The 26,524-nt window shown below is 44.3% G+C and overlaps 1 protein-coding gene across 10 annotated transcripts in view; it reads right to left on the reverse strand.

The window, feature by feature from the left end:
- The window catches only part of NTRK2 (neurotrophic receptor tyrosine kinase 2), a 539,717-nt gene that overhangs the window by 478,180 nt on the left and 35,013 nt on the right, over positions 1–26,524 (reverse strand). For all 10 annotated transcript variants that reach the window (XR_014970375.1, XM_085633114.1, XM_085633106.1 and 7 more), the window contains exon 5: positions 1,830–1,898. Coding sequence is in view for 9 of the 10 variants with exons in the window: in XM_085633114.1 (XP_085489240.1) it covers positions 1,830–1,898 (69 nt within the window). In the remaining variant the exon portion in view is untranslated. The remainder of the gene's footprint in view (positions 1–1,829; positions 1,899–26,524) is intronic.

Consider the following 26,524-nt stretch of genomic DNA (forward strand, 5'->3'; position numbering starts at 1 on the left):
AATAAAACCAATCTAGCCACTTTGCAACCACTCTGTCTTGCTTTATTTAGTCATGTATTTATTTTTCATATTTAAAACCTTCTATTTCTCTCCATCCCGCTGCACTTTGGAATAGAAAAATGTCAGAAAAAGGGCATTTCCCGCAAGAGTGTTTTTCTTTTTTGGATCCATTTCACAGGGAAGCAACTAAATGAAAGAAGGAAAGAGGTTGTGAACCGTTTCTTCAAGTTACGGTTTTCAGTAAGTGAGGAGCAAGACAGAAAGAGAGGGAATAATAGGAAGAGAGGGGGGGGACAGCTGCCAGCACAAAAAAGAAGAGGACATTGCTCGAGTCCTATTCCTTCTCTGCCCGTCCACGAAAGCAAGCCAAGCCTAATCTGAATGCCTTTGTCCGCCCCCAAAATAGTGCCGCCTGGGGCGGACCGCCCCCCCCTAGCTACGCCACTGTGGCAGTCATGGCAAAGTGTATTTAGAATCACTAAAAGAACTTCCAATTTCCGTTTCTATCCACATTTAAAAATAAATACAGACAAGAAAATAAATGGTTTTATGTCTGTATTTAACTGTAAAGACCAGAAAAAACGGAAAACGGAGCTTTAATTAAAATGCTAAGATAATACGTCAGCAAGTGCCCTCCATGGACAGTAAAACGTACATATTTGAGCAAACTTTCCAGTAGGAGGCGTATCATTGCAACCTGAAGCCATGTGTTTCTTTATGAGAAACCAAATTGCCCAACATATACCGTGGGGTTCCTTCCGAGTCACAAATTGACAGAAAAGTGATGGTATTATTGTCCTGCACTCTGTGAAATGCCCTCTGTGAACCATGACATTTTCCCACAAGCGCCTGGACTCTGAGGCTATTCTGTTCTTTAGAAATGTTGGCACTGGCAGGGCAGATAATCTGAATGCAGCCAGTGCTCTGTGCCTTTATTTCTTTCTTTCCCCATCACTGCTCGTAATACCTTTTTTGATGGCTGCGAACGATGCACAGGGCACCATAAGATTGTCCACAAATAAAACAAACTTTAGCAAAGTCACCAGATCTGGCATTGGCATTGGCTGCTGACTTTGCCATTCCTTATTTTATTTGTGAATCGTTTTGTATGAAAGCATGTATTGTATGAAAACTATCATTGTCTCAATGCCAAAATGTGTATATTATTATATGTGTAGGCACACACTGGCCGAGTAGTCCTTGGCCCTGAAGGGGACTATTTGTTGTGCGGGTGGGCAAATTGTGCAAGAACAGAATGCGGTGGTTCACAGACGGGTAAACCAGTGGCTAAAGTGGGTGGGCGCAAAATGTGAATGAAACTACAAAAGACCATTGGATGAAAAGGACTGACTGAAAAGCCATATCAGTGTGTACATGCATGTAACTGTTATTAAAAACAGAAGGTAGTGCCTAACAAAGTTGAAAAAAAATCTACATACATTTACCAGCCAACACAATACATCTTTGCCGTCTTCAATGCACACCTAGTGAAAATCTTCTGACTCAGATAAATAGTAACGTTCGGCGACTCTGCATCTCCTGCTGCTAGTAGGCATACCATTAGTGGCATCTCTACTGAGCGCAGTGCACTAAGCACCTATCATGTCTCAATAATTTTATGTCAAGACAGGAGGCTAGCATTATGCTTAACCTTTTATTTACCACTTCTGAGCAGCACACTTAAAAGCTTCAAACAGAACAACATGAAGTCATAGAACAATAGAACAACCACTCCCACAACAAGCTCCCACCAACCAAAAAACATACCAGTCTCCACTCCAGTTGCCTACAGTTGATCATTTGAAACAGACAAATATGTGAATACTTACAGGTGTGATAGGTTGAGATGACGAAATGACTTCTTAAATAAACTTGCTAGCTTGTTCCTGGAGAAATTACTGAAAGGAAAAAGACATGAGTCAAATATTAAACTGAAATGATGTCAGGGGGTACAGTATAGCATTTGGTCATAATGTTCAAGTGAGATCTCTGGATTCGTGATTCAGCGACGTCCCTGAGCCGCAGAGGCACAAACAAGTCCACAACAGACAGGGCACCTTTATGAAATAATCACGGAGTGCAGCAATTCACCTTGCTGCGCTGTGCTGCATGATAGGGAAAGGGCAGGAATGAGCCGTATTTAACATAAGAGTGTGCATTGCTGTCTTTTTCCCAACACTGCCGCACATGTGCTGCCTAGGGCCAACGCAGGCGCCCTTGCACATGGTGTAAGGGTGTTTCCATTCTAAGCTAGATTGTTTTGTGCAGAAAGGGATACCTTCATGCACAAAAACAATCCTCTGAGGTATTATTCGCATTCTATTTCTGCTGAAGAATGCGGCACACATTGAAAGAGGAAGTAACCAGGAGAAATAAAGATATTTCTCCTCGTTACGCCTCCCCTGGAGAGGTGTAGCATTTTGTTGCATTTCCAGGTCTACCAGTCATGGTAAATCTGGGAATGCACCAAAATCCATGGGTGGATGCGTGGAAACACCCACGCCCCACCCATGGAATGCTTCCCTGGGGCAGAGTACCGCAACGCAGCGATTTGCACTGCATTGAGTTACTCTAGATTTCTCAAACCAAACATGGCCACGCAAGGCGGGTTTGAGTAGCTTCATAAATCAGACTTAAGAGCTGTGCCGCTCTTGCGCGCAGTGCATGGCGCAAAGGCAACACAACTCTTTAACCCTTTCGCTGCGGCGGGAATTCCGCCGCAGCGCTGGGGGGGGTTTGGGGGCAGTGCGGTGGCGCTGTGCTCATGACGGAGCCACTCCGTCATGAGCCACGGTTGAGCTGTGCTCATGACGGAGTGGTTCCGTCATGACTCCGCCCACTGCGCTAATCGCCCGCACAGGCGGGGAATCAGCGCAGCGTGGGAGGAGCGGCCGCCAACGGCCGCGGCATGACGGAACCATTCCGTCATGAGCACACGGCGACCGTGGCTCATGACGGAGTGGTTCCGTCATGAGCAGGGGAGGGGTTAATAAATATGCCACACAATATGGGATTTTGTTACGGGTAAATTTAATTGTATTGTATTGCACCATTTATATAGCGCTTACTACTGCTATGTCTGGCTCTGAAGCGCTAGCCCGATATGGGTGGCGCTCCACATTGTGTAGGGTGTGTGGTTGGAAGGCTGTTTTGCATTGGTTTTGATCCTGTTTGGGAAGGGTACCATGCTGTGCATGAGGACCACTGCGGCGCAGTTATTGTGCTATGAGACACAGCGCTTAGCACTGTGATGGATGAGGAACAAAGATAACACCTGACTGTACGTCTGGGTGTGAGAAACGCACAAGGCGTGTGCTGAGCTGCAGACACACAGCTTTACGGCTGTCTGTATTTGTAGCCTGCAGTCACCGAGCTGATTCACCAGCCTCAGGGGAGACAGTCACTCCAGCAGGAGAGGGCAGCGTGAAGAGCACGCAGTGGTCTGCTCGCCTTGCCCTCGACTGAACCCTGAAGCACAGCTCCAAACAGAGGGAGGCCAGCGAAGCAGCGCTAATTCAATTACCCAAAACATGCCCTTTCCCCACACATATTCACACCAGTGCGCTGAACAACTCCCCTGTAGCCGCAGTACATGGTAGACCGCCGGCAGGGAAGATGTTTTCAGAAAGCTTAATGAGGTGGAAGGCATCAGAGCAGTCTTTCAAGTGTCAGGCTGTAAAATAACAGTAGGCATCGCTTTTTTTCTCTGAAGGTTCTTTTCATAAGTGGTTGCCATTTACGAAGAACACAAACTTAGAACTAAATTCACCCATTAACTGTGAGGGTGCTGTACTCGATTTGGTAACATTGAGAACCAAAGCCACCACTACAGCAGTTTTCGTTTATTAAAATCTGTCTGTGCAGCTGTGTCGGGCAGTTCTACATGTGATGATCTACTTCCAGGGCTGCTGGAACTATGCGGTTCCGCATCTGTTGCAATTTCAGCTTCTGTGGCATTTTCCAAAAAAGTATCAATTTACTGCCCATGTCAAATAATCCACAATCTGCTACATAATATGAATGTCAGCAAAAACGTTTCTAGCTCAAATGGACCAAACGGTGTTTAGGATTACTCAAACAAGCACTGGCAAAGGCAATAGTTGTGAGGTTGGGCCATTAGGCTTTAAAAGATAGGGATTGCACAGTTGGCTTTGCTAATGCTTTTTTTCATAGTTTTTTGACAAATATATATTTTGCATAAGTTGTAGGTATGTATATATATATATGTGGTTTGAAAATGCTAAAATGATCATTGGCCATGTTGGAACAGTAAATTAAAAATGGCTAAATTACCACTAGTGTGTCACAACATATGCTTATGCACGTGCAGATACAATGGCCCTCTTGGATATGGTAAAAAAAAAAATCGCCAAGATGAACACTACATACACATATCCATCATGTTGCACAGGCGGCCATTTCAACATGACTAGTAGCCATTTTAGAATGGTAAATTAAAAAAATATTTATACATGTGGTGGTAGACACTCTGTAGTCATAGTTAGAGTTACTAGAGATTGGAATTCCTCTGCTTTTGTCCTTTAATAACTTTGCACTTGCTTAAAGTATCGTTGCTAAACTTTGCAGACCTATTGCACCCATTACATTGGTGGAAGATTGAAAGTTTGGCGGTGTTTATCAAGGGGGTACAAAGAAAAAAGGGGGTTCCGAAAACACACTTCCGCTCTAGTGCATTTTACATAGACTTTTGTATTTCCTATAGCGGCAAAACAGCTGAACGGATCGTAATGAAATTTCAAAGCAATGTATATTAGACTATGTACATGATTCCTTTTGCTATTGCAACTGATATTATGAAGTGCTTATGAAGTTATAAGAGCCAACAACTTATTGCTATCTATGTAGCACATTCCTACTAAAAGTAGCAAGGAAGCCCAAAAAATAAACTAGTCTGCATATGTAAAGCTTCCGCATTACTACATCGACAAGTAAAAGACACATTCATGGTCACATTTTTACGTAAACTTGTTAATAAGGAAATCAATGCATTCATCATTTCAATCTTAGTAACAGAATCGCCCATTGTGAACTCCACATCAACCTCTACTCGCAAATATATAATCAAGCAGGCTCTGTAATTTAGGCCCGGGATTGCTGATTGATAGGTCAGAGGAGGGAGGGTGCATAGCTAGCATGCAAACACTTGGGCAGAAAACTCTTCAACAATCCCACTAATAGGCACTGAGACGTTACAATGGTGAAGGGAGATTGCCCCAGTAAAAATCACATGGCCAAAGGGGGTACGTGTACACCTAAAAAGACCATAAAAAGTCAGAAGGCACATGAATTAGGAACACATAGCCAATCAGCACCCAGCACATGCAGTAATCACGTGTTCCCCATGCCAGATATCTGGACATTGTGTCCATGCGAGGTCGAGGCGCACCTGTGATAACCATTAGACAATTAATGTTTGACTCCAGATGCAGCAACCAACATTCCTCACCATATATGATATGCCGTAAACTTTTATAACCCATCATGTTTTGTATAAAAGGAGGACACAGGCAAATTGTAAATTGGAACAGTCCTCAGACCATGTAGCTGTAACTGATCTCTTGGCCGTAATGATTGATGAAACAAACTGTTCCTGTTTTACCAAATGCCTCTTGTCTTTAGTTTTTTTTAGGGATTTTGAACTCATGTAACATTTTTGTGAGCCAGATACATAGTCTACAGCATCTGGCGTATGGTAAACTAGGAAGAAGCTTAAAAAGATAACTTAAGCGCTTGTGCCACTGACAGTCTGGTATATTACCTATTTTATATGTCCTAACTGAATCAGTCGTAAGGCGGCTTTGGAGGCGTTTCTACGGAAGTCACCATTTTCTATAGCTTAGCATACTAGTTAAGGTGAAGATAGCCCTTGACAACTCCCAGGACGTTGACTTTTGTAATAAAATTATATTAATTGGGTGGAGTTGATACCTCTGTCGCATAGCTTTTTAGTTTAACGATTTCCCAGTGCTAAGAGGTTTCTTAACACTGTTAGTATCTGGAAGGAGTGTGGGGGGTACATCTAGCTTGGACCCTGGCCGTTTAACAAGGTGGAATTCGGACATAGGGAAGAAATTGGACCCAGGAAACTGGACATAACTTGTGTGTGTGGCCAAGAGGGGCCAGTGACTTCTGAGTTATTATGATATGGTTTCTATGACTACCACCTTTGTCTAGGAGAGGATATTGGCAGACTATCCAGCTCATTCAGAAACGTGTTCCACACAAGCCTTCTCTTTTTAGAGGATAACATGTACTGATAAACGTACACATTTTTTGACAAAGTACATTTTTCTGCCAACCATCATTGAACTGTATTATGGATGTGATGATGCTGTGTTGATTATTGATTGCAAACTGTATTATGACAAAAAAATTGAGATCGTGCAGATGCTATTGTAACATATCGCATATTCGCCCTTTGTTGTAATACTACATATGCATTTTTATCTTGTTTCTATTGAAATGTTTGGTCAAGCTATTTGATGTGAATATTGTAAAAGCACTGAGCTCCTAGTATGTAAATTGTAAGAGTGCACCATGTACGATTACCCCTACGATTAGACAAACCAACTATAAAACGTCATATGAGTGGTATTTATCCAAATTACTAAAATTGCCATGGATTTACCATTGAAGAATATGGAAACTAGGTTCCCCAAACAGATAAATAGAATTAATAAGTTTTGTCAATACTGGCATTTAAACACAAAGGCACACATTTCCCTGGCCAAAGAAGGGACCATTTGGCACAAATATAATTGAACACACTAAAACACATATAAAGACTAGAGGGGCCAGATGTACAGTTACAAACAGAAAATCGGGCAGTTTGTGACCGCTAAAAAGGGTTGTAGTATGTACAAACCCGATTTTGTGAGTCAGTAACCTATTACGGACTCGCAAAAAAGGGTTTGCGAGTCGCTATTAGGAAGTGCGTGCCAAGGGCGCCCCTTCCTAAGAGCACGTCACAGGGGGATGTACGATTGTTTTGCGATCAAACATGTGGTCACAAAACAAACACAGTTTACCACCTACTTCAAGTGGGTGGTAAGCTAATGGGAAGGGGTCCCCAGGAAACCCTTTTCTATTTGTGAATGCATGCAAAAATATTTGTTAAGACCATGGACCATTGCCTCCCCTTAAAACATTAAAAGAACACTTTTCATTTGTTTCTTTTAAACGCATCCTGTTTTCCTGTAAGGGAAACAGGCTGCATTTGAAAACAAAGTTGATTTATTTAAAAAGCAAACACAGACATGGTGGTCTGCTGTACCCAGCAGTCCACCATCTCTGTGATTGTAGCTCATTTCCAATAGGTCACAAATTGTGACCTGCCTCATGAATATTGATGAGGCAGGTCTTTTGCGACCCCATTGGGCATCGCTAAATGTGTCTGAGACACATTAGTACATTCCATTTTACGAGTCGCAAATTTTGAGTCACAAAAAATAGAAATTTGCATATGGCAAAACGGAATGGTCGTACATATGGCCCAAATATGCAGGACAAAAGAAAGACAAACAAGAGTCAATGTTAGAAATAAGGACCATCTTTGAAGAAACTAAAACTGATAGCTCCACAATGCCAATAGCAAGCAAGGCGGTGGTACCTCCTCTCGATATGCAGTGATGGATGTACTCACACCAGCTCCCCCTGCATCAGGATATTCAAATCCAATAAATGTAGAAGCCAACGAGCCCCCCACTGGAAAAGAACAGTTAGGTCTAAGTCAGAGAAAACCACAATAAAGCAAGCCCATATGCTGCCGAAGGTTATACAGGAAAACTGTGTGAATAAATTAGAGCATTGGCTTCCGCTCGACTCCATCTGTCTCAGTCAGACTTTAGCGAGCCTGAAATCTGGTTCTCCTTTAGACCCGCTTTCTGTCACCGTGCTACAGAAAATTGAGCCACCTGCCATGAGATTGATCATGGGGCTATTGAATGCTTCCCTGCAAGAAGCGGTGATTCCACCTGAGTGGAAACACGCTATGATTCTTCCACTGCTGAAGAAAGCAAGCGCTGATCCAACACAGCCATCTAACTTCCACCCCATCTCTTTGCTTCCTATTTTTTCTAAAATTTGGGAAAAACATGTGAACCAGCAATTGACTCAGTTCATTGAGTTCCATGAGCTCTTACATCCCTCTCAGTCAAGTTTTCGGAAAGGCTTTTCAAAGGAATCCACGCTTCTAAGAGTTACTGAGATGCTGCGCAGTTATTTAGAAGCAGGTGACACTGTGGCACTCATACTATTAGATCTGAGTGCTGCATTTGACACTGTTTCTCACACTTTACAATTGCAAGCGTTACTATCCATTGGTGTGGTTGGGCTCGCCCTAAAATGGCTGGAGGATTTTTTGGAGGACCGCACGTATCAGGTCTTCTCCTCGGCCGCAACGTCCAAAACCCACATGTCCCCTTACGAGGTACCTCAGGGCTCTATCCTTAGCCCCTTAATATTTAATATATATGTGAAACCTTTGGCTGACATCGCCACAGAGTCAGGGTTGGCAATCTTTTCGTATGCTGACGACACCCAAATAATCCTCTCCCTTTCTGCTGAAGGAGCGTCTAAGTTCTCATCCCTTCAAGCAGGGCTATGTAAAATTGCATGGTGGATGCAAGCCAATTTGTTAAAACTTAACGGGGAGAAGACTGAGATGCTGATACTGGGGAAGAATAAAGAACTATGGGGTCCCCAACACTGGCCATCTGAACTGGGTCCCCTTCCTCAGCCCGTCCAACAAGCACGCAATTTAGGTTTTGTTATGGATGATCGGCTTTCCATGAAACATCAAGCGGTAATGATGGCTGCAACCTGCTTTGGCATCCTTAAATGCTTCCTCTGCTTATCCACTCAATCAAGATTTACGGTGCCTAGGTATAGACTGTCCCATATGGGCGGCAGATCCTTTTCCTGCCTGGGCCCTACTCTGTGGAACTCTCTTCCCCTATCGCTAAAACAAGAAACTACTTTTGTCCATTTTCGTAAGGCACTGAAAACGTGGATATTCAATCAATACATTTTCACTGTCTCTCTTTTTTGGTCCTTTCAGGCAGAGCCGGGAAACCCTTGGGTAGCTGTGCGCCTTATAAATGTAAATAATAATAATAATAATAATAATAATAATACGCCTCCAGGGCAGCTCAAGTCCATAGGGAAGGTCCCCAAAAGCTCGACTTCCCGTCCATCAAGCTCAAAACGTGACACCTCAAAGGCAGATAAAACACACACTTTCACTGGTTCAGGCGAGCATAGACTAGTGTCTGGAAACTTTGTGGTGGTTCTTGATATCGACTTAGCATGCTCGGGAGATGAGGGGAGCTCAAGTCCCCTGGGACCGATGATGAGGGTGGGGCTACAGAGTTTGCCCAAGTACGTGGAGCAGGATAGAGAGAGTGACTTTGAAGGTGAAGCCAGGCAAACGAAAGCAGCGTGCAGCTCAAAGCAAAAGAGACAGGCGGCACGAGGACACAGATGTGAGCTGATGCTCGAGAGTGAAAGGACATCTGGGCGGAGTTCATGGGGTTCTGCTACACGGAACTCTGCAAAGTGCAAAAAATCCTCTGCCGCGCTACGGGAAGCTCCGCAAGCGGCAGAGTGCATTGGATAAATACTGTTCTCTGTGATTTTCAGTGCCAGGTGCTTGTCTGCACTATGTAATCATTGAGAACAGCACCATGCACAGCGCAAGCGAGTGCTGCTTCCTTTCTGCCGCTCGAGTAGATTTTTACTCAAGTGGCAGCTTTCTCAACGCGAACGGACAGTTTCTCAACGCGAGCGGTCGCGAGCATACACAATCACTCAGAATGAGAAATCTGACCGCCTGCGTTGAGAAATCTTGCCGGGAGGTTGATTTTCCACACTCCTGCTCACGAACTTGATGTCGACGATCGCGAACAAGGAAAAATCTCACTGGGAGGTGGATTTTCCTCACTCGCGCACGCCAACTTGACGTGATGAACGCGGAGTGCAGAAATCTCCACAAACTCCGCGGGTGAAGTGGAGTTCACCACCCAGACTTAGCAAAAAGGAGGTAGGGCAAGAGTACAAGATAGTGATCTCTTTAGATGAGGGAAACATGCCAGGTACAGGGAGCAGCCCTGGGAAGAGTTGGACGTAGATGAAAGGCTACAAGCATGGCCCAGAGCCACACTGTCCCATCGACTAAGGAGAGGAGCTGACCAAGAAAAAAAAAAAACAAGGCAGCCTGATAAGTACCCACCCGCGAAGCAGGAAAAATAAAATGGGACTTGTGCGTGCACACGAGGGACGTAGCGAGGAGGATACACACTGCTCCACACAGGTGCAAGACAAAGATAAACTAACCCTGAGGGAGATAATAGCCAAAAGGGAAGGCAAGACTTTTGCATACCCATTTTGCGACCTATTAGCAGATTGGACTGAGGATAGGTACCAATATGACAGGCCTTGGCTGATGGAAAGATCGTTTGAGCCAGAGGACATGGCAGTAGTGGAGGATTGCATGAGGCATGAAGGAGGAAACCCCAGTTTGAACTTCCGCTACATGCAGCAATGCCTCACAAGATGGGAGCGCTATGTTGAGGGGCAACCCATAGAGTAATTAGAATGAGAATGTACCCATTACTGCAGAAGGGCGCGACAGGGATTATATACATGCCATTGGACCAGATGGACAAGAAGGGGTTGAGAACAAAGCTACCATCTATGCTGGATGGGGCAGGAAAATGGATTACATGCTTTGAGAAAAACACTGCAGGTATCAACCTAGGGATAGGTGCTAAGCAGCCAAACACGATGTTCACCCAAGCTCACATTCCAGAAATAACACCAATACTCAGCATGACGGGCTGCATGTAATATGCACAGGCACTGAATATGGACTGACCTGAGAGAAATAGTTACTGACCACCCAGGTGTAGGAAGGCTAATGTCGAAGACCATGAAGCCAGAGGAAAGTATAAATGATTGCCTAAATAGATTGAGTGAAAGATGGGGACAGGAAACCGGACAGCAGTGGGCCAACACTGGCCCACAAGTCACATATTTCTATAATATTTTGAAAAATGGGTTACCCACCGAGATACAGAGCGGGCTGGACAGCGTAGATGGTTTAGATACCAAACCCTGGCAGAAAATACAAGATCATATACACCACTACCCTAACAAAAGCAAGAAAGGGATAGAGAAAAGCAGGGAAGACTCAAAGAGATACAGCAAAATGAGTGCAGCGTAAGTTGAAAAAGACTACCCACGAGGGAGCAGCAATGGCCACAGCCATGCAGATGGCACTAGTCACATTGGGGGCTCCAATGCAAAACTTTAGAATGTTCCAAACAGGTAGCACAGTACCATGAACAGGATATGGTAGTAGAGGCCAGGGAGCCTGGCTGCAACCAGACATTAGAGAGTATTTCTTTTGCCGTAGGTGCAGTCACCTGGTAGAGGCATGACGGTCAAAGGCATAGCATGACCATCAATTGCAGCAGAGGTTAGAGAATTGAGACCAGCCGCCACAGAACCCCATGCAACAGGATATGGTTAAAGTACCTCCCCAGTACCAAGCACTGGGCAATCAGAACACATCATAGACTCATTTGCAGGGAGGTCCGCTGCTCGCCACACAACTGCAGCCGGGATTAAGTAATTGGGTGAGCACATTGCAGCAGAAACCACAGATAGGGAACCCAGCACAACTGGGACGACCCTGGCAAGGAGGGGTGACAGTGTGGGGAGGTAGCTCCTTCACACAACCATAAAGCCAAAATTCACAGTAAAGTAGACCGCCCCAGTAAACAAAATAGGTAAAAATAATACCAGTGACTTAACCCCCAGTAGTTCACCAGCATCCTCCTACTCTCTTCCCCTACAAATGATATCAGAAAGAACTAACAAACAGCATTGGGGGTCCCAAAAAACGAAATTGTTTTACTTGCATCCAGGAATTCTGGGCTACTGTGGGCTGTGTTGTGCAGGTGTCCACACTAAGTTCAGTATCAATGGTGATTCTGTGGGAGCACAGAATAATCAGTCAGCATCAATGGTGATTCTCTGGGAGCACAGAATAATCAGGTTGCCTAAAGTGCATACAAAAACTAAGGCCACATTCTGCTGCTGACCCCCCAGGAAGGGTGCACTGGCAACATCCCAGGGGCAAGGAAGTCTAACGAGGTGGCGGGACAGCATCTAGAAAATTGTTTAAAAAGCAGACACCCAGCTCCCGCAGCCAAAGTTTAATGGGACGCTTTCCAATTACCAATCCGGAAGGATCCCATTTTCAGGCATCATGTCCATGCTAAATGTTTCCTTCATGACTTGCAGTCCCAGTAGTGTCCCCAAATGCTCTTGAAGCCTCTGAATCAATGGACGCCTCCATTTTAGTTTTAAACGAAGCCATCCTCGGAGACGGGAACAATGTTCTTCTTGCGCCTGAGATGATAAGATCCTAAAACTTCACAACCCCCCACACGTGAGAGTCAATAAGTTAAGAGGCCTCAGCGTATGGTGACCAGAGGTCCCGTATTTACCCGGACAGTCCCGGTTTTTGGTTATCGGTCCTGGCAATTCCAGTGAATGAAACACTTGCCCCGGGTTTTTGGAGAGGCTCCACTGAACTAGCTGTTATGAGGTTCGGTGCAAGAATAGGTGCCTGTCTTTTCAGAAAACAGCTTAATTAGCAACTATGATAGTCTGTGTAATAGCTTCATTTAATTTATGCCACTCAGTGCCTCGGGTTTGTGTTTGCTCTATTGGGGAGCGCTGTCTTTCAAGTCATTCTGCACCTCTCTAAGATATGAAATCGTAGTCCTATTTTGATTTTTGTGAAATGTCCCAATTTTTGACTTAAAAAATCTGGTTACCCTACCTCAGGGTGATGATGAGTTCGAGACTCCAGTTGGGGGATCACTCAACCTTTACCCCTTCCGGAGATCAACAAGATGACCATCAATTTTGTTAGGCAATTACCAACTGTATCTAATCTGAAAAGCTCCAGAGGTTCCAGCCAAAGGTAAGGGCCAGCAGGCCCACCAGAAACACTGATATAAAGCAGGGTGTGGTACGAGGGAGAGGGGGTTGCCAGGGGTGGAGGCTTCAAAGCCTCTACCCCAGCTCCAAATAGAACGCAGGGCACCCAGTGCAACCTTCCAGGTTCACCTCCGTTCCAAGCACCGTCCACTCTCATAGCTCCTACCTTGCAGAAACAACCCAGGAAAACAGTTGGCCCTAACTTCTGACCCCACGGGGTGGGATAGAAGGGGCCACAGAGCAACTTCTGATCCCCCTCCCCGCGGGGCAGGGAAACAATGAATTATGCGACTGAAGCGAACACCCAAACTAAAAGAAAAGAACACTCATAATTTGACAAAAAGGAAGATTTCAGATAAAAAGGCGGGGTCGAGATCAGCCAAAGCCAGGTATCTGATGGCACAAGGGAGGGCCATGCTGCACATCACTTGCAGAGAACAAGGAGATACACAAACATAAAAAACCATTCGCGGGGCACTTTGCAAGCACCGGCAACACCAAACGGCAACCCTCCCCCCTCTTCCCACATTTCTGCGCACATGTAGCAAACATACAAGGACTGAAAAACACAACTCACAACAAGTGCAACCGGGGGTAATAGCAAAACAGGTAGCCCTCAGCAAGAAAATAGTCTTGGTGGGTGCGCAGCCACCGCACTCTTATGCACGCAGCCGGCAAGGAGTTTTTGGAAAAACAAGTGACACTCCTAGATCCCCTGCTAAAGCCACACTACTAACCCTCCCTGAACTCAGGGGACCACTCCACAACATATCTAACACCGTTCTGATCACCCAGAGACAAAGTGTCGGAAAGGTCTGAAAACACCCCAATAGGATGAGGGTGCTCAATGGCTTGTATAAATAGGATCTGTCCTGTTAATACTGTTTATAGAAGTCACCCTTGCTCCCCTAATCACTGAAAAATTGATACAACAGGGGTCACCTTCTGGTACCCCACCAGATAGCGACTGGTAGGATGATGGGATCACGCCACTGGTGTAACATACAGATTCTCCAAAACCTTTCAGAACAGAGTTGATGTAACTAAGCTGAATTAGCAGTCAGCAAAGTTGTTTTCAAAAACAGGTAGCTGCAAGGACAACAAAGTGCACCAATGCCGACTTGTCATCAACCCCCACGACCAAAAAGAAAACAGAATATTACCTAACTTGTCCAAATAGTAGGAGGGAAAAAACACGGGCCCTCAGCGTATTGTCAGCTTAACACCCATGGCCCTCAAAGAGGAAAGGAAAAGTGCATGAGTCCACTGTTCCAATGTGCAGTTGAGCCTTTCCATGGTGATATAACCCTAGAACCAAAACCTACGAAAGGTTATGAAGTGGTCAAAAGGAACACAGCCACCAGAGGAGCACAGATGACTCCCAATAGACCTATACATAGAACTGCAGTGTTGTAACAAAGGTTATGTATAGTTATATGGCTATGTATTATCTGCCTACTATGGATAGTCCCACACTTGAGTACTACCAAGGAACTGCTAAGAAATTCACCTATAGGGAACAACAGCACCTGCGTAGGGTCTCTCTTACATTACCTACAATTACACCAAACAGAACACCAGCATCCCACGTGCATTGCACAGCGCCCTTTTACATAACACATGGTACCAGCATATGACCAGAGTCGGCTCCCAAGTATCAGCCAAGTCATGTTAAGTCTGTTCATTGATGCCGCATGCAGTAGTCGCAGATAGACTTTACGTGTCCCAAGAAGTAGCCTCCGAGAAAGCAAAATGCCTTATGCACCTCTACTTACGTTGAGTAAGGGCCAAAATCCAACCCAACAAGATAGAACCACACAGGGTCGTTGTAAACATAACCAAATATGACACCAACCCCACAGAGCTATACATCCTAACTGAACCCACTGATATCCAAACCGAACTGGACAGGATGCATAGGAAGGGCCACATAGAGGAAATATCACAAAGCCCAAGATTTTCCGGCGAAGTGATTTTTTGAGGTAGCAAAACCCCCAACTCAATGCACAAACACGTCTGCTCCAGCAGTGGACTGAGTGTGGCTCTTAGTGTAACCGAGGCTGTCTTGTTAAACAGCAAATGAGCTCCCAACATGGAATTTCTAGGTAGGGCCACCCAGCTCAGTGATAAAAAGTGGAATGGATTGCATGGGGGAGGGTTGAATGAAAGTAGGACTACCCAGTGTCAGAAGATTTGGGACACCAATGTGGGTGGATACGCTTGGTTAGAAGGGAAAGGACAACATGTGATTGTATGGGAACTTACACTGTATTCCTTAAGTTTCAGAGGAAAAGGAACACTTCCGATTGGGCATGAATGCTAACTGTGGAATGATATTATATATTCTGTATATGCATCGGGCACCTCCACGCTGATAGTTTACTACTGCAAATTCGGAGAGAGCAACTACACTCAGCTTGTTCCCAGATGGAGGGGACTGTCTTCCCTGGTCACCATGCACACCCCAACCCTGGTCATTCCTGGAGTAGAGCTATCAGAATTGTACCAGCACCCATTAAAGAAAAAGACAACTTTGCTGCACCAAGCTCGTGAAAGGAGACCGGTGGACTATTTTGGCTCGACACAATTCAAGGACATTCCAGAAGAATTTGGACTGTTCACAATAGCACTGTAGCCGGGTCTGGTGGCTCAGTAGACTAATGCATCCACTGCAGTGGCCTGTGTTTGACCTGATGGTCACAGGTTCAAATCCCGGCGGGTCCACTCAGCCATTCATCCATTTGAGGTCGATAAAATGAATACCATTGAGTTGGGTAACACAAATCATCTGTTATTCAGCGCCAAGATGCCTAAGGGTGAATGTGCGCTTTACAAATACACATGGTATGTAATGTTACTGCCAGCGGCAGAGGGTTTGATGCCCTCCTTCACCCTTTAAACAAAAGCTAATGCCTGCTAGATACAAATAACCAGGTGGGAGATGCTCAAAATGATGAACAGCACTGAGCTCGGTCTCAATTCTATCAAAGAAGAAATGCAAGAAATCCACCTCGTTGTAATGCAGCACCAATATGTACTGGACTTAATGACCTCAATGGAGGGAGGGGTCTGTGCCAAGATCATAGAAGACTGCTGCACGTTCATCCCAGTGAATGACATGGACAATGGTACACTGACTCATGCCATTCAAGCACTGCACAATCTACAAAGAGACATGCAAGATGAGGGAGGTGCCCCTGGGCCGGAGTGGTTTTCGAATTGGTTGTCCTGGCTCCCCAATAGATATCTGAATAATGTAAATCACTTCTACCAGCTATTATTATGTTGCTATTGGTATGTGGGGTTATACAATTGGAGATCACATGCTGTAAAAATGCAGTCCTCAAACTGGGAAAAATGCCGGTAATTAGGAAGGTAGTTGTCAAAACTGAGCATAAGAAACAACCGGCCCCAAATAAAGTAACTGTCAAAATGCATGAATTAGGTAGTGTAGTTGAAGAATCAGCTAGAGGGGGGAATGTTAATATGGAAATAGACATCATGACATATGGGTTGCACTCCGTCTCATGTGATTAATTTATTCATGTTTAAACATCCTGCTTCAACGTTGCGTGCACACTGGGGACGTGCCTAGCCCAAACTGCACGTTTTCGACTAGCCAACATCTTGATGGGGCGACTTTTTCGCCCCAAACCCATGGCACAGTCAATACTGCCTCTACTTATTTTCTGATTCAATTTGATCTCCATTTAACTACTTTTTCTCCAACGGTCATCCAATCATTCATTCATTTGAAATTGGTTCAAATCCGCATGCAAGGAAATGCATTTTCCAAAGTTTCTCATATTCCATGTGCCATGGGTTTGGGGTGAAAAAGTCGCCCCATCAAGATGTTGGCAACATGGAAATAGATACATGCATCGATAAAAATGAAATCTCGTCCTTATTAACAGAATCGCCCGTTTTGAACTCCAGACCAACCTCGACTTGTAAATATGCAGTCAAGCAGGCCCTGAGACCTAAGCCCAGGATTGTTGATTGATAGGTCACAGATGGGAGGGTGCATAGCTGGCAGGCAAACACTCTGGCAGGAACCTCTAAATCAATCCCACAGATAGGCACAGCGACATTACAATGGTCAAGGGAGATTCCCCAATAAAGCACACATGGCCAGAGGGAGTACGCATGCTGCTAAAAACACCATAAAAAAAGCCAGATGCCACGTGAGTTAGGAACATAGCGAATTAGGACCTAGCACACGAAGTGATCATGCGTTCCCCATGCCGGACATCTGGACACATTATCCACTGGCCGCATTGTGTCCACTCCCAAGGCAACAACCAACATTCCTTACCATATATGGTACGCCGTAAACTTTTATAAACCATCATGTTTCGTATAAAAGAAGGACACAGACCAACAGTCTTCAGACCTTGTCCCTGTAACTGTTCTCCCTGTCATAATGTTTCATTAAACAAACTTCCTGTTTTGCCAAACACCTCTTATCTTCTGTTTTTTTAAGGGATTTCAAACAGAAGTAACAAACCAATAAACGTTAAAAGGAGGGGTCCTAAAATGGGTTTCTCCATCAGTGCATTTTCCATACACTATTGTATTTGATATAGCATGAAAATGGTTGAAAGTATTTACATAACATTTGGCAGAATTATACATTTTGGTACACAGATGATGCTTCTGGGTGCCGCAGGTAAGTTTGGCAAGTATTTTTTAAGTTCTAAAGCCTTTAAACTTAGTGATATCAGTAAGCTCAATTCACTGTTTTGAGTTACTCTGCACACCATAATCTACATTGGTGCTAAATTTCACATACATCTGTAATCCACTCCACTATATGCTATTCCACGCTACATCACTTCATTCTATGTTACTCCACTCTACTCCACTCCAGGCTACATCACTCCACTATACGTCGCTCCACTGGGAGTTACTGCACTATACGCTATTCCACTTTATACCATTCCACTGTACTCCACTCTCCACTCTACACTATTACACAGTATTCCACTCCCCTCTACAATACTATACTGTACACTACTCCACTCTACACCACTCCAGTGTATGGCACTCCACTCTATGACACTTCATTCTATGCAATTCCATTGGACGCCACTCCCATGTACGCCACTCTACTGCATGCCATTAAATTCCACCCCACTCCACTGTACGCCATTCCAGTCTACCACACTCCACACTGTACACTATTCCATATATAAGTAGAGTATACTCCTCTACTTGCAGAAATCCACTCTACACCACTACAATGTATGCCACTCCACTGTATGACTTTCTCCTCCACTCTAAATCACTCCCCTCTATAAAAGTCTACCACACTTTATGGCACTCTACAACATTCTACTCCACTATATCACAGTACACGCCAAGGTCCAATTCTAAACTCCACTTTATGTCCGTAAACTCCATTGTACATAACTTTCTTCCACTACTTGACACTTTTCTATACAACACAGTGCTCCACTCTACTGTACGAACCCCAACTCCAATTTATAACAGTTTACTACCGTTGCTACACCACTCCACTCCATGCCACTCTACTCTATTACACACCAATATACTCTATTGTACTTTACTCCACACTACGTTTCGCCACTCTACTCGACTCCACTGCACAATACTTTACCTCACTCTATGCTACTATACAACAATACACTCTATGCAGCTCCACTGTTTAACACACTAGTGTCCTCTATGCAACTCCACACTACAACACTCTATGACACTGTATATTCCTGTCTATACTCTACACTCCCCTGTACAACTTTGTGCTATACTGTATGCCACTGTACACCACTCTACTCCACTCTATGCCATTGTACTCTATAACACTGTATGCCAATCCACTCAAACACACTCTACAACACTATGCTGTACTGTACACCACCCCACTCTACAAACCTCAACTAGACGGTATGCCACTCTACTCTGCTGTAGTCTACATCACTTCCTAATACTATACGACACACCACAACACTCTACTATACAACACGGTCCTACAATTTATCACACTTTACTTGACAGTATGCTACACCATACACTCTACTACACCCCATGCCACTATAGTCTATGACACACCACTCCACTCCAACAGTTTACTCCACTTTACAGTATCCCAATCAATGTACTCCACTCCACTATACTACACTCTACTACACTTTATCCCACTGTAAGCCAATGTACCATACACCGCTCCTCGCCGCTCCACTGTCTGACACTCTACTCCACTGTATGCAACTCCACTCTATAACACTGTACTATACTCTATGACACTCCACTCCACACTATGCCTCTGTACTAGACTGTATGACACTCAATGACATGCCACTAAACTTCTCTCTACGAGACGCCACTCCACTATATGACACAGCACTCCATGACACTCTCCTCCACTGTACTCTACGACACATCACTTGACGATACACCCCTTTACGGCAATCCACTTCACTCTACTCCACTCTAAAACACTCTACTCTATTCTATGACAGTCAACAACACCCTACTCTACTGTTCAACACGCCAGTCCACTGTACAAGTCACTATATAGGACACCATGCCACTACACTATATAACACTTTACTACACTGGACGATACTCTACTCCACCTGACTCTATTCCAATCTACAATACCCCACTTTATGACAATAGACCTTACAACAATCTCCTGCACTGTACTGTAGGACACTCCACATAACAACCCTCCACTCCCAACTCTGGACTCTATGATTTAAAACACTTTTTTTAAAAATGTAAAACAAAAGAAATTTCAAATTTAATGAAAAAAACAAAGGTTAAAGCTTAGTTACAGGTAGGAACACTTTTTTCCCTATACAAACCAAGTTTACACTACACAAACTTTTAAAATTCTTAAGTTCCAGTTATAACTTTAATTTACAACTTAGCCACCCCCTTCAAATTATTATAAGTAGCACACCTCGTTACACACTCTCTTCAGCTCATAACCAGACAGCACTAACTATAACTCACCACTCTTTCACCCTCTGTGTTGTGACAAATGCTGCCATTTGAGAAGCTATAAGAGTTGTTATGAATGGTATGATTTCACATGCTATGAGTGATGTAGTATGCAAGAGTATAACAAGTGCATGGAAAAAGCATATGTTAAAGTGATGTAGTGAGTGACGTGACAAGCCTGTGTTCGGAGGTGCGTGACTCATAGTATTTTGAAGGAATTTCATATATTACAAACTAAAGTTATAATTATAACTTCACAATTTTTAATGTTTGTATATTTTAAGTTGGGTTTGTATGGAGACCGCAAAATCGAGTTTGGACACTTTCTGCCTGCCCCTGGAGCCGTCAAGCACTGCCGCACTTTAGCCCTGGTCCCTGGAGGACGGACAAAAGCTGAACAGCGGTCCCGCAGTGCGGGAGACCGCAAAATCGAGTTTGGACACTTTCTGCCTGCCCCTGGAGCCGTCAAGCACTGCCGCACTTTAGCCCTGGTCCCTGGAGGACGGACAAAAGCTAAACAGCGGTCCCGCAGCGCGGGAGACCGCAAAATCGAGTTTGGACACTTTCTGCCTGCCCCTGGAGCCGTCAAGCACTGCCGCACTTTAGCCCTGGTCCCTGGAGGACGGACAAAAGCTGAACAGCGGTCCCGCAGCGCGGGAGACCGCAAAATCGAGTTTGGACACTTTCTGCCTGCCCCTGGAGCCGTCAAGCACTGCCGCACTTTAGCCCTGGTCCCTGGAGGACGGACAAAAGCTGAACAGCGGTCCCGCAGCGCGGGAGACCGCAAAATCGAGTTTGGACACTTTCTGCCTGCCCCTGGAGCCGTCAAGCACTGCCGCACTTTAGCCCTGGTCCCTGGAGGACGGACAAAAGCTAAACAGCGGTCCCGCAGCGCGGGAGACCGCAAAATCGAGTTTGGACACTTTCTGCCTGCCCCTGGAGCCGTCAAGCACTGCCGCACTTTAGCCCTGGTCCCTGGAGGACGGACAAAAGCTAAACAGCGGTCCCGCAGCGCGGGAGACCGCAAAATCGAGTTTGGACACTTTCTGCCTGCCCCTGGAGCCGTCAAGCACTGCCGCACTTTAGCCCTGGTCCCTGGAGGACGGACAAAAGCTGAACAGCGGTCCCGCAGCGCGGGAACGCGCGCGGGGCGTGCCCGGGCGAAGACCGGGCCAAGACGGGCCCATCTACGCCCGTCATAGACCGACAGAGGCCGGGCTGGGCCACATCTCTGGCACATATGTTTTACTAGTAAGGGGGCTTGTGTTGGGGTTTCTTACTTGTATTTTGGCTCTGGACTCTGGCGTAAACCGTCTAAATATCCTGTTCTTGTATATGTGCTGCTGCTTAATGGTACTTTACTCGATATAGTAACGATCTGTTTGTGTCGGTTCAACCATGGGGAAAAGGAAAATAGCGAGTACATCTAATAAGAAACCTACTAATGCTGGCGAGCATTCTCGCCAAACCTTACTCACATACCTTACCGGAGCGGTAGGCGCCATTGAACGCCAGATCACTACAGTTGAGGAGGCTTTAAAGCCGGGGGGGGAGATCTGTCCTGTAGCAAAAACTGGTCACGATAATAACAAACTCCAGTCTAGTGTTGTGGGTGGAAATGGCTGCATAGTGATTACTGCTGACCACTTGTCGGGTAGTGAGCAGGAACACGATGTATCGCAGCAATTACAGCAACCGCCAAACAAGCGTGCCAGGAACCCGGACTCTTGTCAGAGTACCATTGAGTTCCCAGGCCCCCTACCCGAAAAGCTCTCATCTACAACCCACAAAAGATATTCCAAAAGGGGAAAATGTACCACAGTTACCAAGGCAGAAAACTGGGAAAAGACTGTCATTAGCGCTAATATGCGCACCCAGTGCGAGGTAGGAAATTTAAATGCCAAACTGGATGCATTGGACACGTTTATTAGGGCAGGTTTAAATAACCTGACATCCAGATTAGACTCAATGGAGGCCAAATTAGCCAAATGTCTGAACACTTTATTTCCTTTACCACCCGATAGAATGACATTGCCTGGCCCTAGTGCGAATGACGAGAATCCTAGTACTGGTGTCAGGTCAAGCTATGCCGGCTCTGCGGCAGCTGGATATAATGCCCCTGGTAATATATCTTCTCTGAGAACTAAACAACCTCGTTGTGTCGAGCCTGAGGTACATCCAGCTGCCACAATACCTATAATACCTATTGCGCCCAAGACAAGTTTTACTCCATCTTTGGCTAATGCTAACTGCGTGGTTACGTCCCATGGGAACCAACAGGCTGCATTCCTTGATTTACCACCAGCAGCCACACCATATGTAGTGGTGTTAATTAATGTTCCTACATTGACCCACGAGCTGGAAGAATCCTGGGAGACCTTGAGAAATAAATCCCTACAGTGGCTTGGCACTAGGACAGGACTGACAGAGAAGCTATTTGAGGAGTTTAAGATGGTAAGGAGAGTGGGATGGTTAGGGAGAGGGCCTAAAAAATCTCCAGGAGATTGTATCATATTGAATTTTAGATCACCAATATTAGTGAGACTGATTTTGAACAGGCTTGGTGTTAACTGTTTGAGTGACTCACACATTAGTGCCGTCCCCTTAGGATACTTTTATCAACCGCCATTAAGGAACAACACTAGATTTATCCCGGCGAATCCCACCCCGCATTACATGAGCCAGTTTAACATTCCAATTCAAAACCGATTTGATAGTCTTAATAATCTCGAGAGTGTTGACTGACTGGGTTTGGGGGTCTTGACCCAAAGCACAATTACTGGGGGAGTGAGGGATTGCTGCACCAAGGGCCAATTGATGATGAGCTCTGAAGTTATTAAAACAGTACAATTACCCAAGGAACCACAAGCAGATATAGAAGTAGTGGAAGATACCTATACAGAGAAGGCAGCCGTTTTGGAGCACACCCCCATGCCTCATAATGCTAACGTACCAATGTTTGTTGAGGGTATTGAGGGGAATAGTGATAGTTCAGGTAAAAATAATAATTGGAAGTTAGTATTTTGGAATGTGGCTGGCATGAAATCAAAAGTGGGAAATAAAGTCTGGGTGGATTTTGTAAGCAAATTCGAGATACTAGGCTTACAAGAAACATGGGCAGAAGAGCCAATTCATTTGTGTGGTTTTAAAACATTCCATACCCCTGCAATTGGATCTACCCATGGTAGAGCTAAAGGGGGGCTATGTACCTATATTAGCAACCACCTTAACATCAGGAAAGCCTCATTAGTCACTACCAATAACTACTACCAAATTGTCAGTCTGGATATAAGTCAGACATCATCTGTGACAATAGTGAACTTTTATAATAATGTATCCATGGCACTGCGGGAGGAAGTTTTTAGATCCCTATATAAAGACTTAACCAACTCACAAACACAGACAACTAAAGACGCTTTTGTTATATGGGGGGGGGACTTTAATTGCTCTTTATGTCCAAATGCTGATAAGGGCACCTGTGGGTTATCATATGGTATAGATACTAGTCCTCCGCACTTTTCCCATATAACACATGGAGACCTCTTGAATAACATAGTATTCTCCTGTGATATGGGGTTTGCTAACAATCTTTGTATAACCGAGGTCCCTTTTAATCCTACTTTTAATGGACGAGGTGCCTTTTCAACAATAGATTATATTTTGATATCTAGCAGGCACTCTTCCCGTGTTGTGAGTTTTACTACCCACGATATTGCCTTAAGTGACCACTTCCCAATAAATATCGACATTATGGCACCTTATAAAGACCTTAACACTAAAGGTAGAGACATACATCCCTTGACGAATATTACCCTGAGTAGGCAAAATGGTTTTGCATTGAAATGGGCAAAAGTTGACCCGGAGGATTTTATTATTAAGTTAGTGAAGAGGTGCTACTGTATGTTCCAAGCTTGCCTCAATGAAAACTCCTCCCAACTAGTAATTATAGACAACTTCTTGACTATTACATCGCAAATAAAAGACATTCTTTGGATTAACCCTAAAAAAAGGGTGAACCATCAAGAAGGCTGGTTTGATAAGGCTTGCACCAAGGCTTACACGCACCTCAAATATACACTAAAGGCGATCGTGAAGGATCAGGATCTCATTAGGGAAGCCAGAAGAAATTACAAGAAGACACTGGCTGTCAGGAGGAATCTTTTAAGAGAAGAAGCTTGGAATGCTTTGCATGAGGCCTCCATTGATCGGGATTCCTCTGCCTTCTGGAAGGCAGTTAATGCGCCCTTTCTGGCAGACAAACCTAAAGCCACTATCGAGATAGCTATTTCCGAGATAGAGTGGATTTCTCATTACTCCAAGCTTTATACTAATCAAACATTGGATGCCCAGGGAAATATGTTACATGAGGCTGCTGTGGAGTCTACACCTATTTTTCAGGACTGTGGATTGAATTTTACCTTGTGTGAGGTTAAACTGGCTATATCGGCCAGTCTAGGGGGTAAGGCGCCGGGGCCGGATGGTATCCCGGTCGACCTTTTTAAGAATAATATGGATTTATGGGGACCACTTTTAACATTACTTTTTAATGCATGTTGTTCTTGTGGGTTTTTATCATCCTGGTATGAATCTACCATAGTCCCTATTTTTAAAAAGGGTGACAGATCGAATCCGGCCTGCTATCGTCCAATTTCACTATTGGATTCTACCGTTAAAATCATTGGACGTGTGGTCTTGGACAGATTACATGCGTGGGCTGAAGATCATTCTATTCTAAGCGACCTGCAATACGGCTTCCGTAAGGGTCTAGGAACAATCGACCAGGGTCTAAATCTACATATTCTTTTAGACAAATACATCAAAGCTAAAAAGGAAAAGCTGTACTTGACTTTTGTTGATTTAACCTCAGCATTCGATTGTGTAGTTCATGAAAAGCTTTGGCAGATTTTAGAGGGGCTGGGGGTGGATAATCACATTATTTTATTTTTAAGGCAGCTATACTCGGGAGCGAAGGCAAGGGTTCGTTTTGGACAAGGGGGAGATTGCACTAAGCACTTTAGGGTTTCTAGAGGAGTACGGCAAGGCTGTGTCCTTGCCCCATTCCTATTTTCTTTATATATAAATAATCTAGAAGGTGTCTTAGTAAAGGAGTGCAGGGACCTACCGATGGTAGCCACACGACCTATCCCTGCACTCCTTTATGCTGACGATGCGGTCCTGATGGCACGCACTCCCGTTGCTCTTCAAAGGGTAGTAACCTCTTTTACAGATTTCATGACCAATCTGGGCCTCACAATTAATTGCTCAAAAACATTTTCTATGAAATGTGGGATTGGGACTATCAAAAAGAAAAATTCTGTCTATATTAATACTAGGGCCATAGAGTGTACGGAAACCTTCTCATACTTGGGGATTTTATTTGATCACTCAGGTTCTTGGAGCAGGGCCATTAAAGAAAGACGGTTGTTGTTCAGCAAATCACTGATGGCCCTAACCAATTTCAGTAGGAAATTGGGTAGACGCTCTCCGGGTGAACTGCTACGAATCTATAGAGCTTCATGTGTGGCGATTGCCACTTATGGGGCTGGTATCTGGGGATACGCCAATGTTAATTCTTTACAATTGGCAGAAAACATCTTCCTCAGGTATCTTTTAGCAGTACCAGAGAGTACGTCAACTTTTATTTGTCACACTGAATTGGGTCTGCCGTATATCGGGGATGTGATTAAGATACAGCCTGTTCTCTTGTGGCATAGGGTTTGGATGACCGAAGAATCTGCTTTTAATCGCCAAGTTTTAAAGGATGTATTGGGTATTGATGGGACAAAACATATAAGATGGTTGAAATACGTCAAATCTTTCTTGATTCAAATAGGCCATGCTGAATATTATAATGACCCACCGACTATGTGTAGGGTATCAAGGAAGGATCTTAAAAATATTTGCTTGCTATACATGAATGAAGTCAGATTTTCAAGCGAGATGGCCAAGACTTCCGTGGTAGCACACCATCTTACCTTGACTTCGATAAATGCCCAACCATATATTCTGTTAACTACTAGGGATTATGACAGGTTTCTGTTGACACGATTTAGACTAGACATTTTGCATCGATCTTTGAGTTTCCCAGAGGTAAATGATTGGTCTAGAATACTCTGTAATTGTCCATGTGATGATATATCAGCCCAGTCATCTATTCACATTATGTTTTTTTGCACATTTTATTCAAAGCCTAGGAAAACATGGATTATTCCTGTTTTAAAAAAACTGGGTCTGAGACAATGTCGACCAGCATTTTTGGCTTTGCAGTATTTGGACAACGTTTATGTTATTGCCTCTGTAACCGTGTTTTTAAAAAATGTTTTTAGATATCGTAAGTCAATTGTGATGTCTTAACTAAGTTTTTTATCTGCATCTATTGATTTTTTATCCATTTACTGTAAAAATTTGTGGAATTTTGGTGTAATATTTTAATTGTGCTTTTATGGTTATTTTTTAATAACCGAATAAAGTTCATTTGAATTGAATTGTATAGAAAAAATACATACATAAAGTATTTCTAATT

Source organism: Triturus cristatus, chromosome 2_1, assembly GCF_964204655.1.
Source record: "Triturus cristatus chromosome 2_1, aTriCri1.1, whole genome shotgun sequence".
Taxonomy (NCBI): domain Eukaryota; kingdom Metazoa; phylum Chordata; class Amphibia; order Caudata; family Salamandridae; genus Triturus; species Triturus cristatus.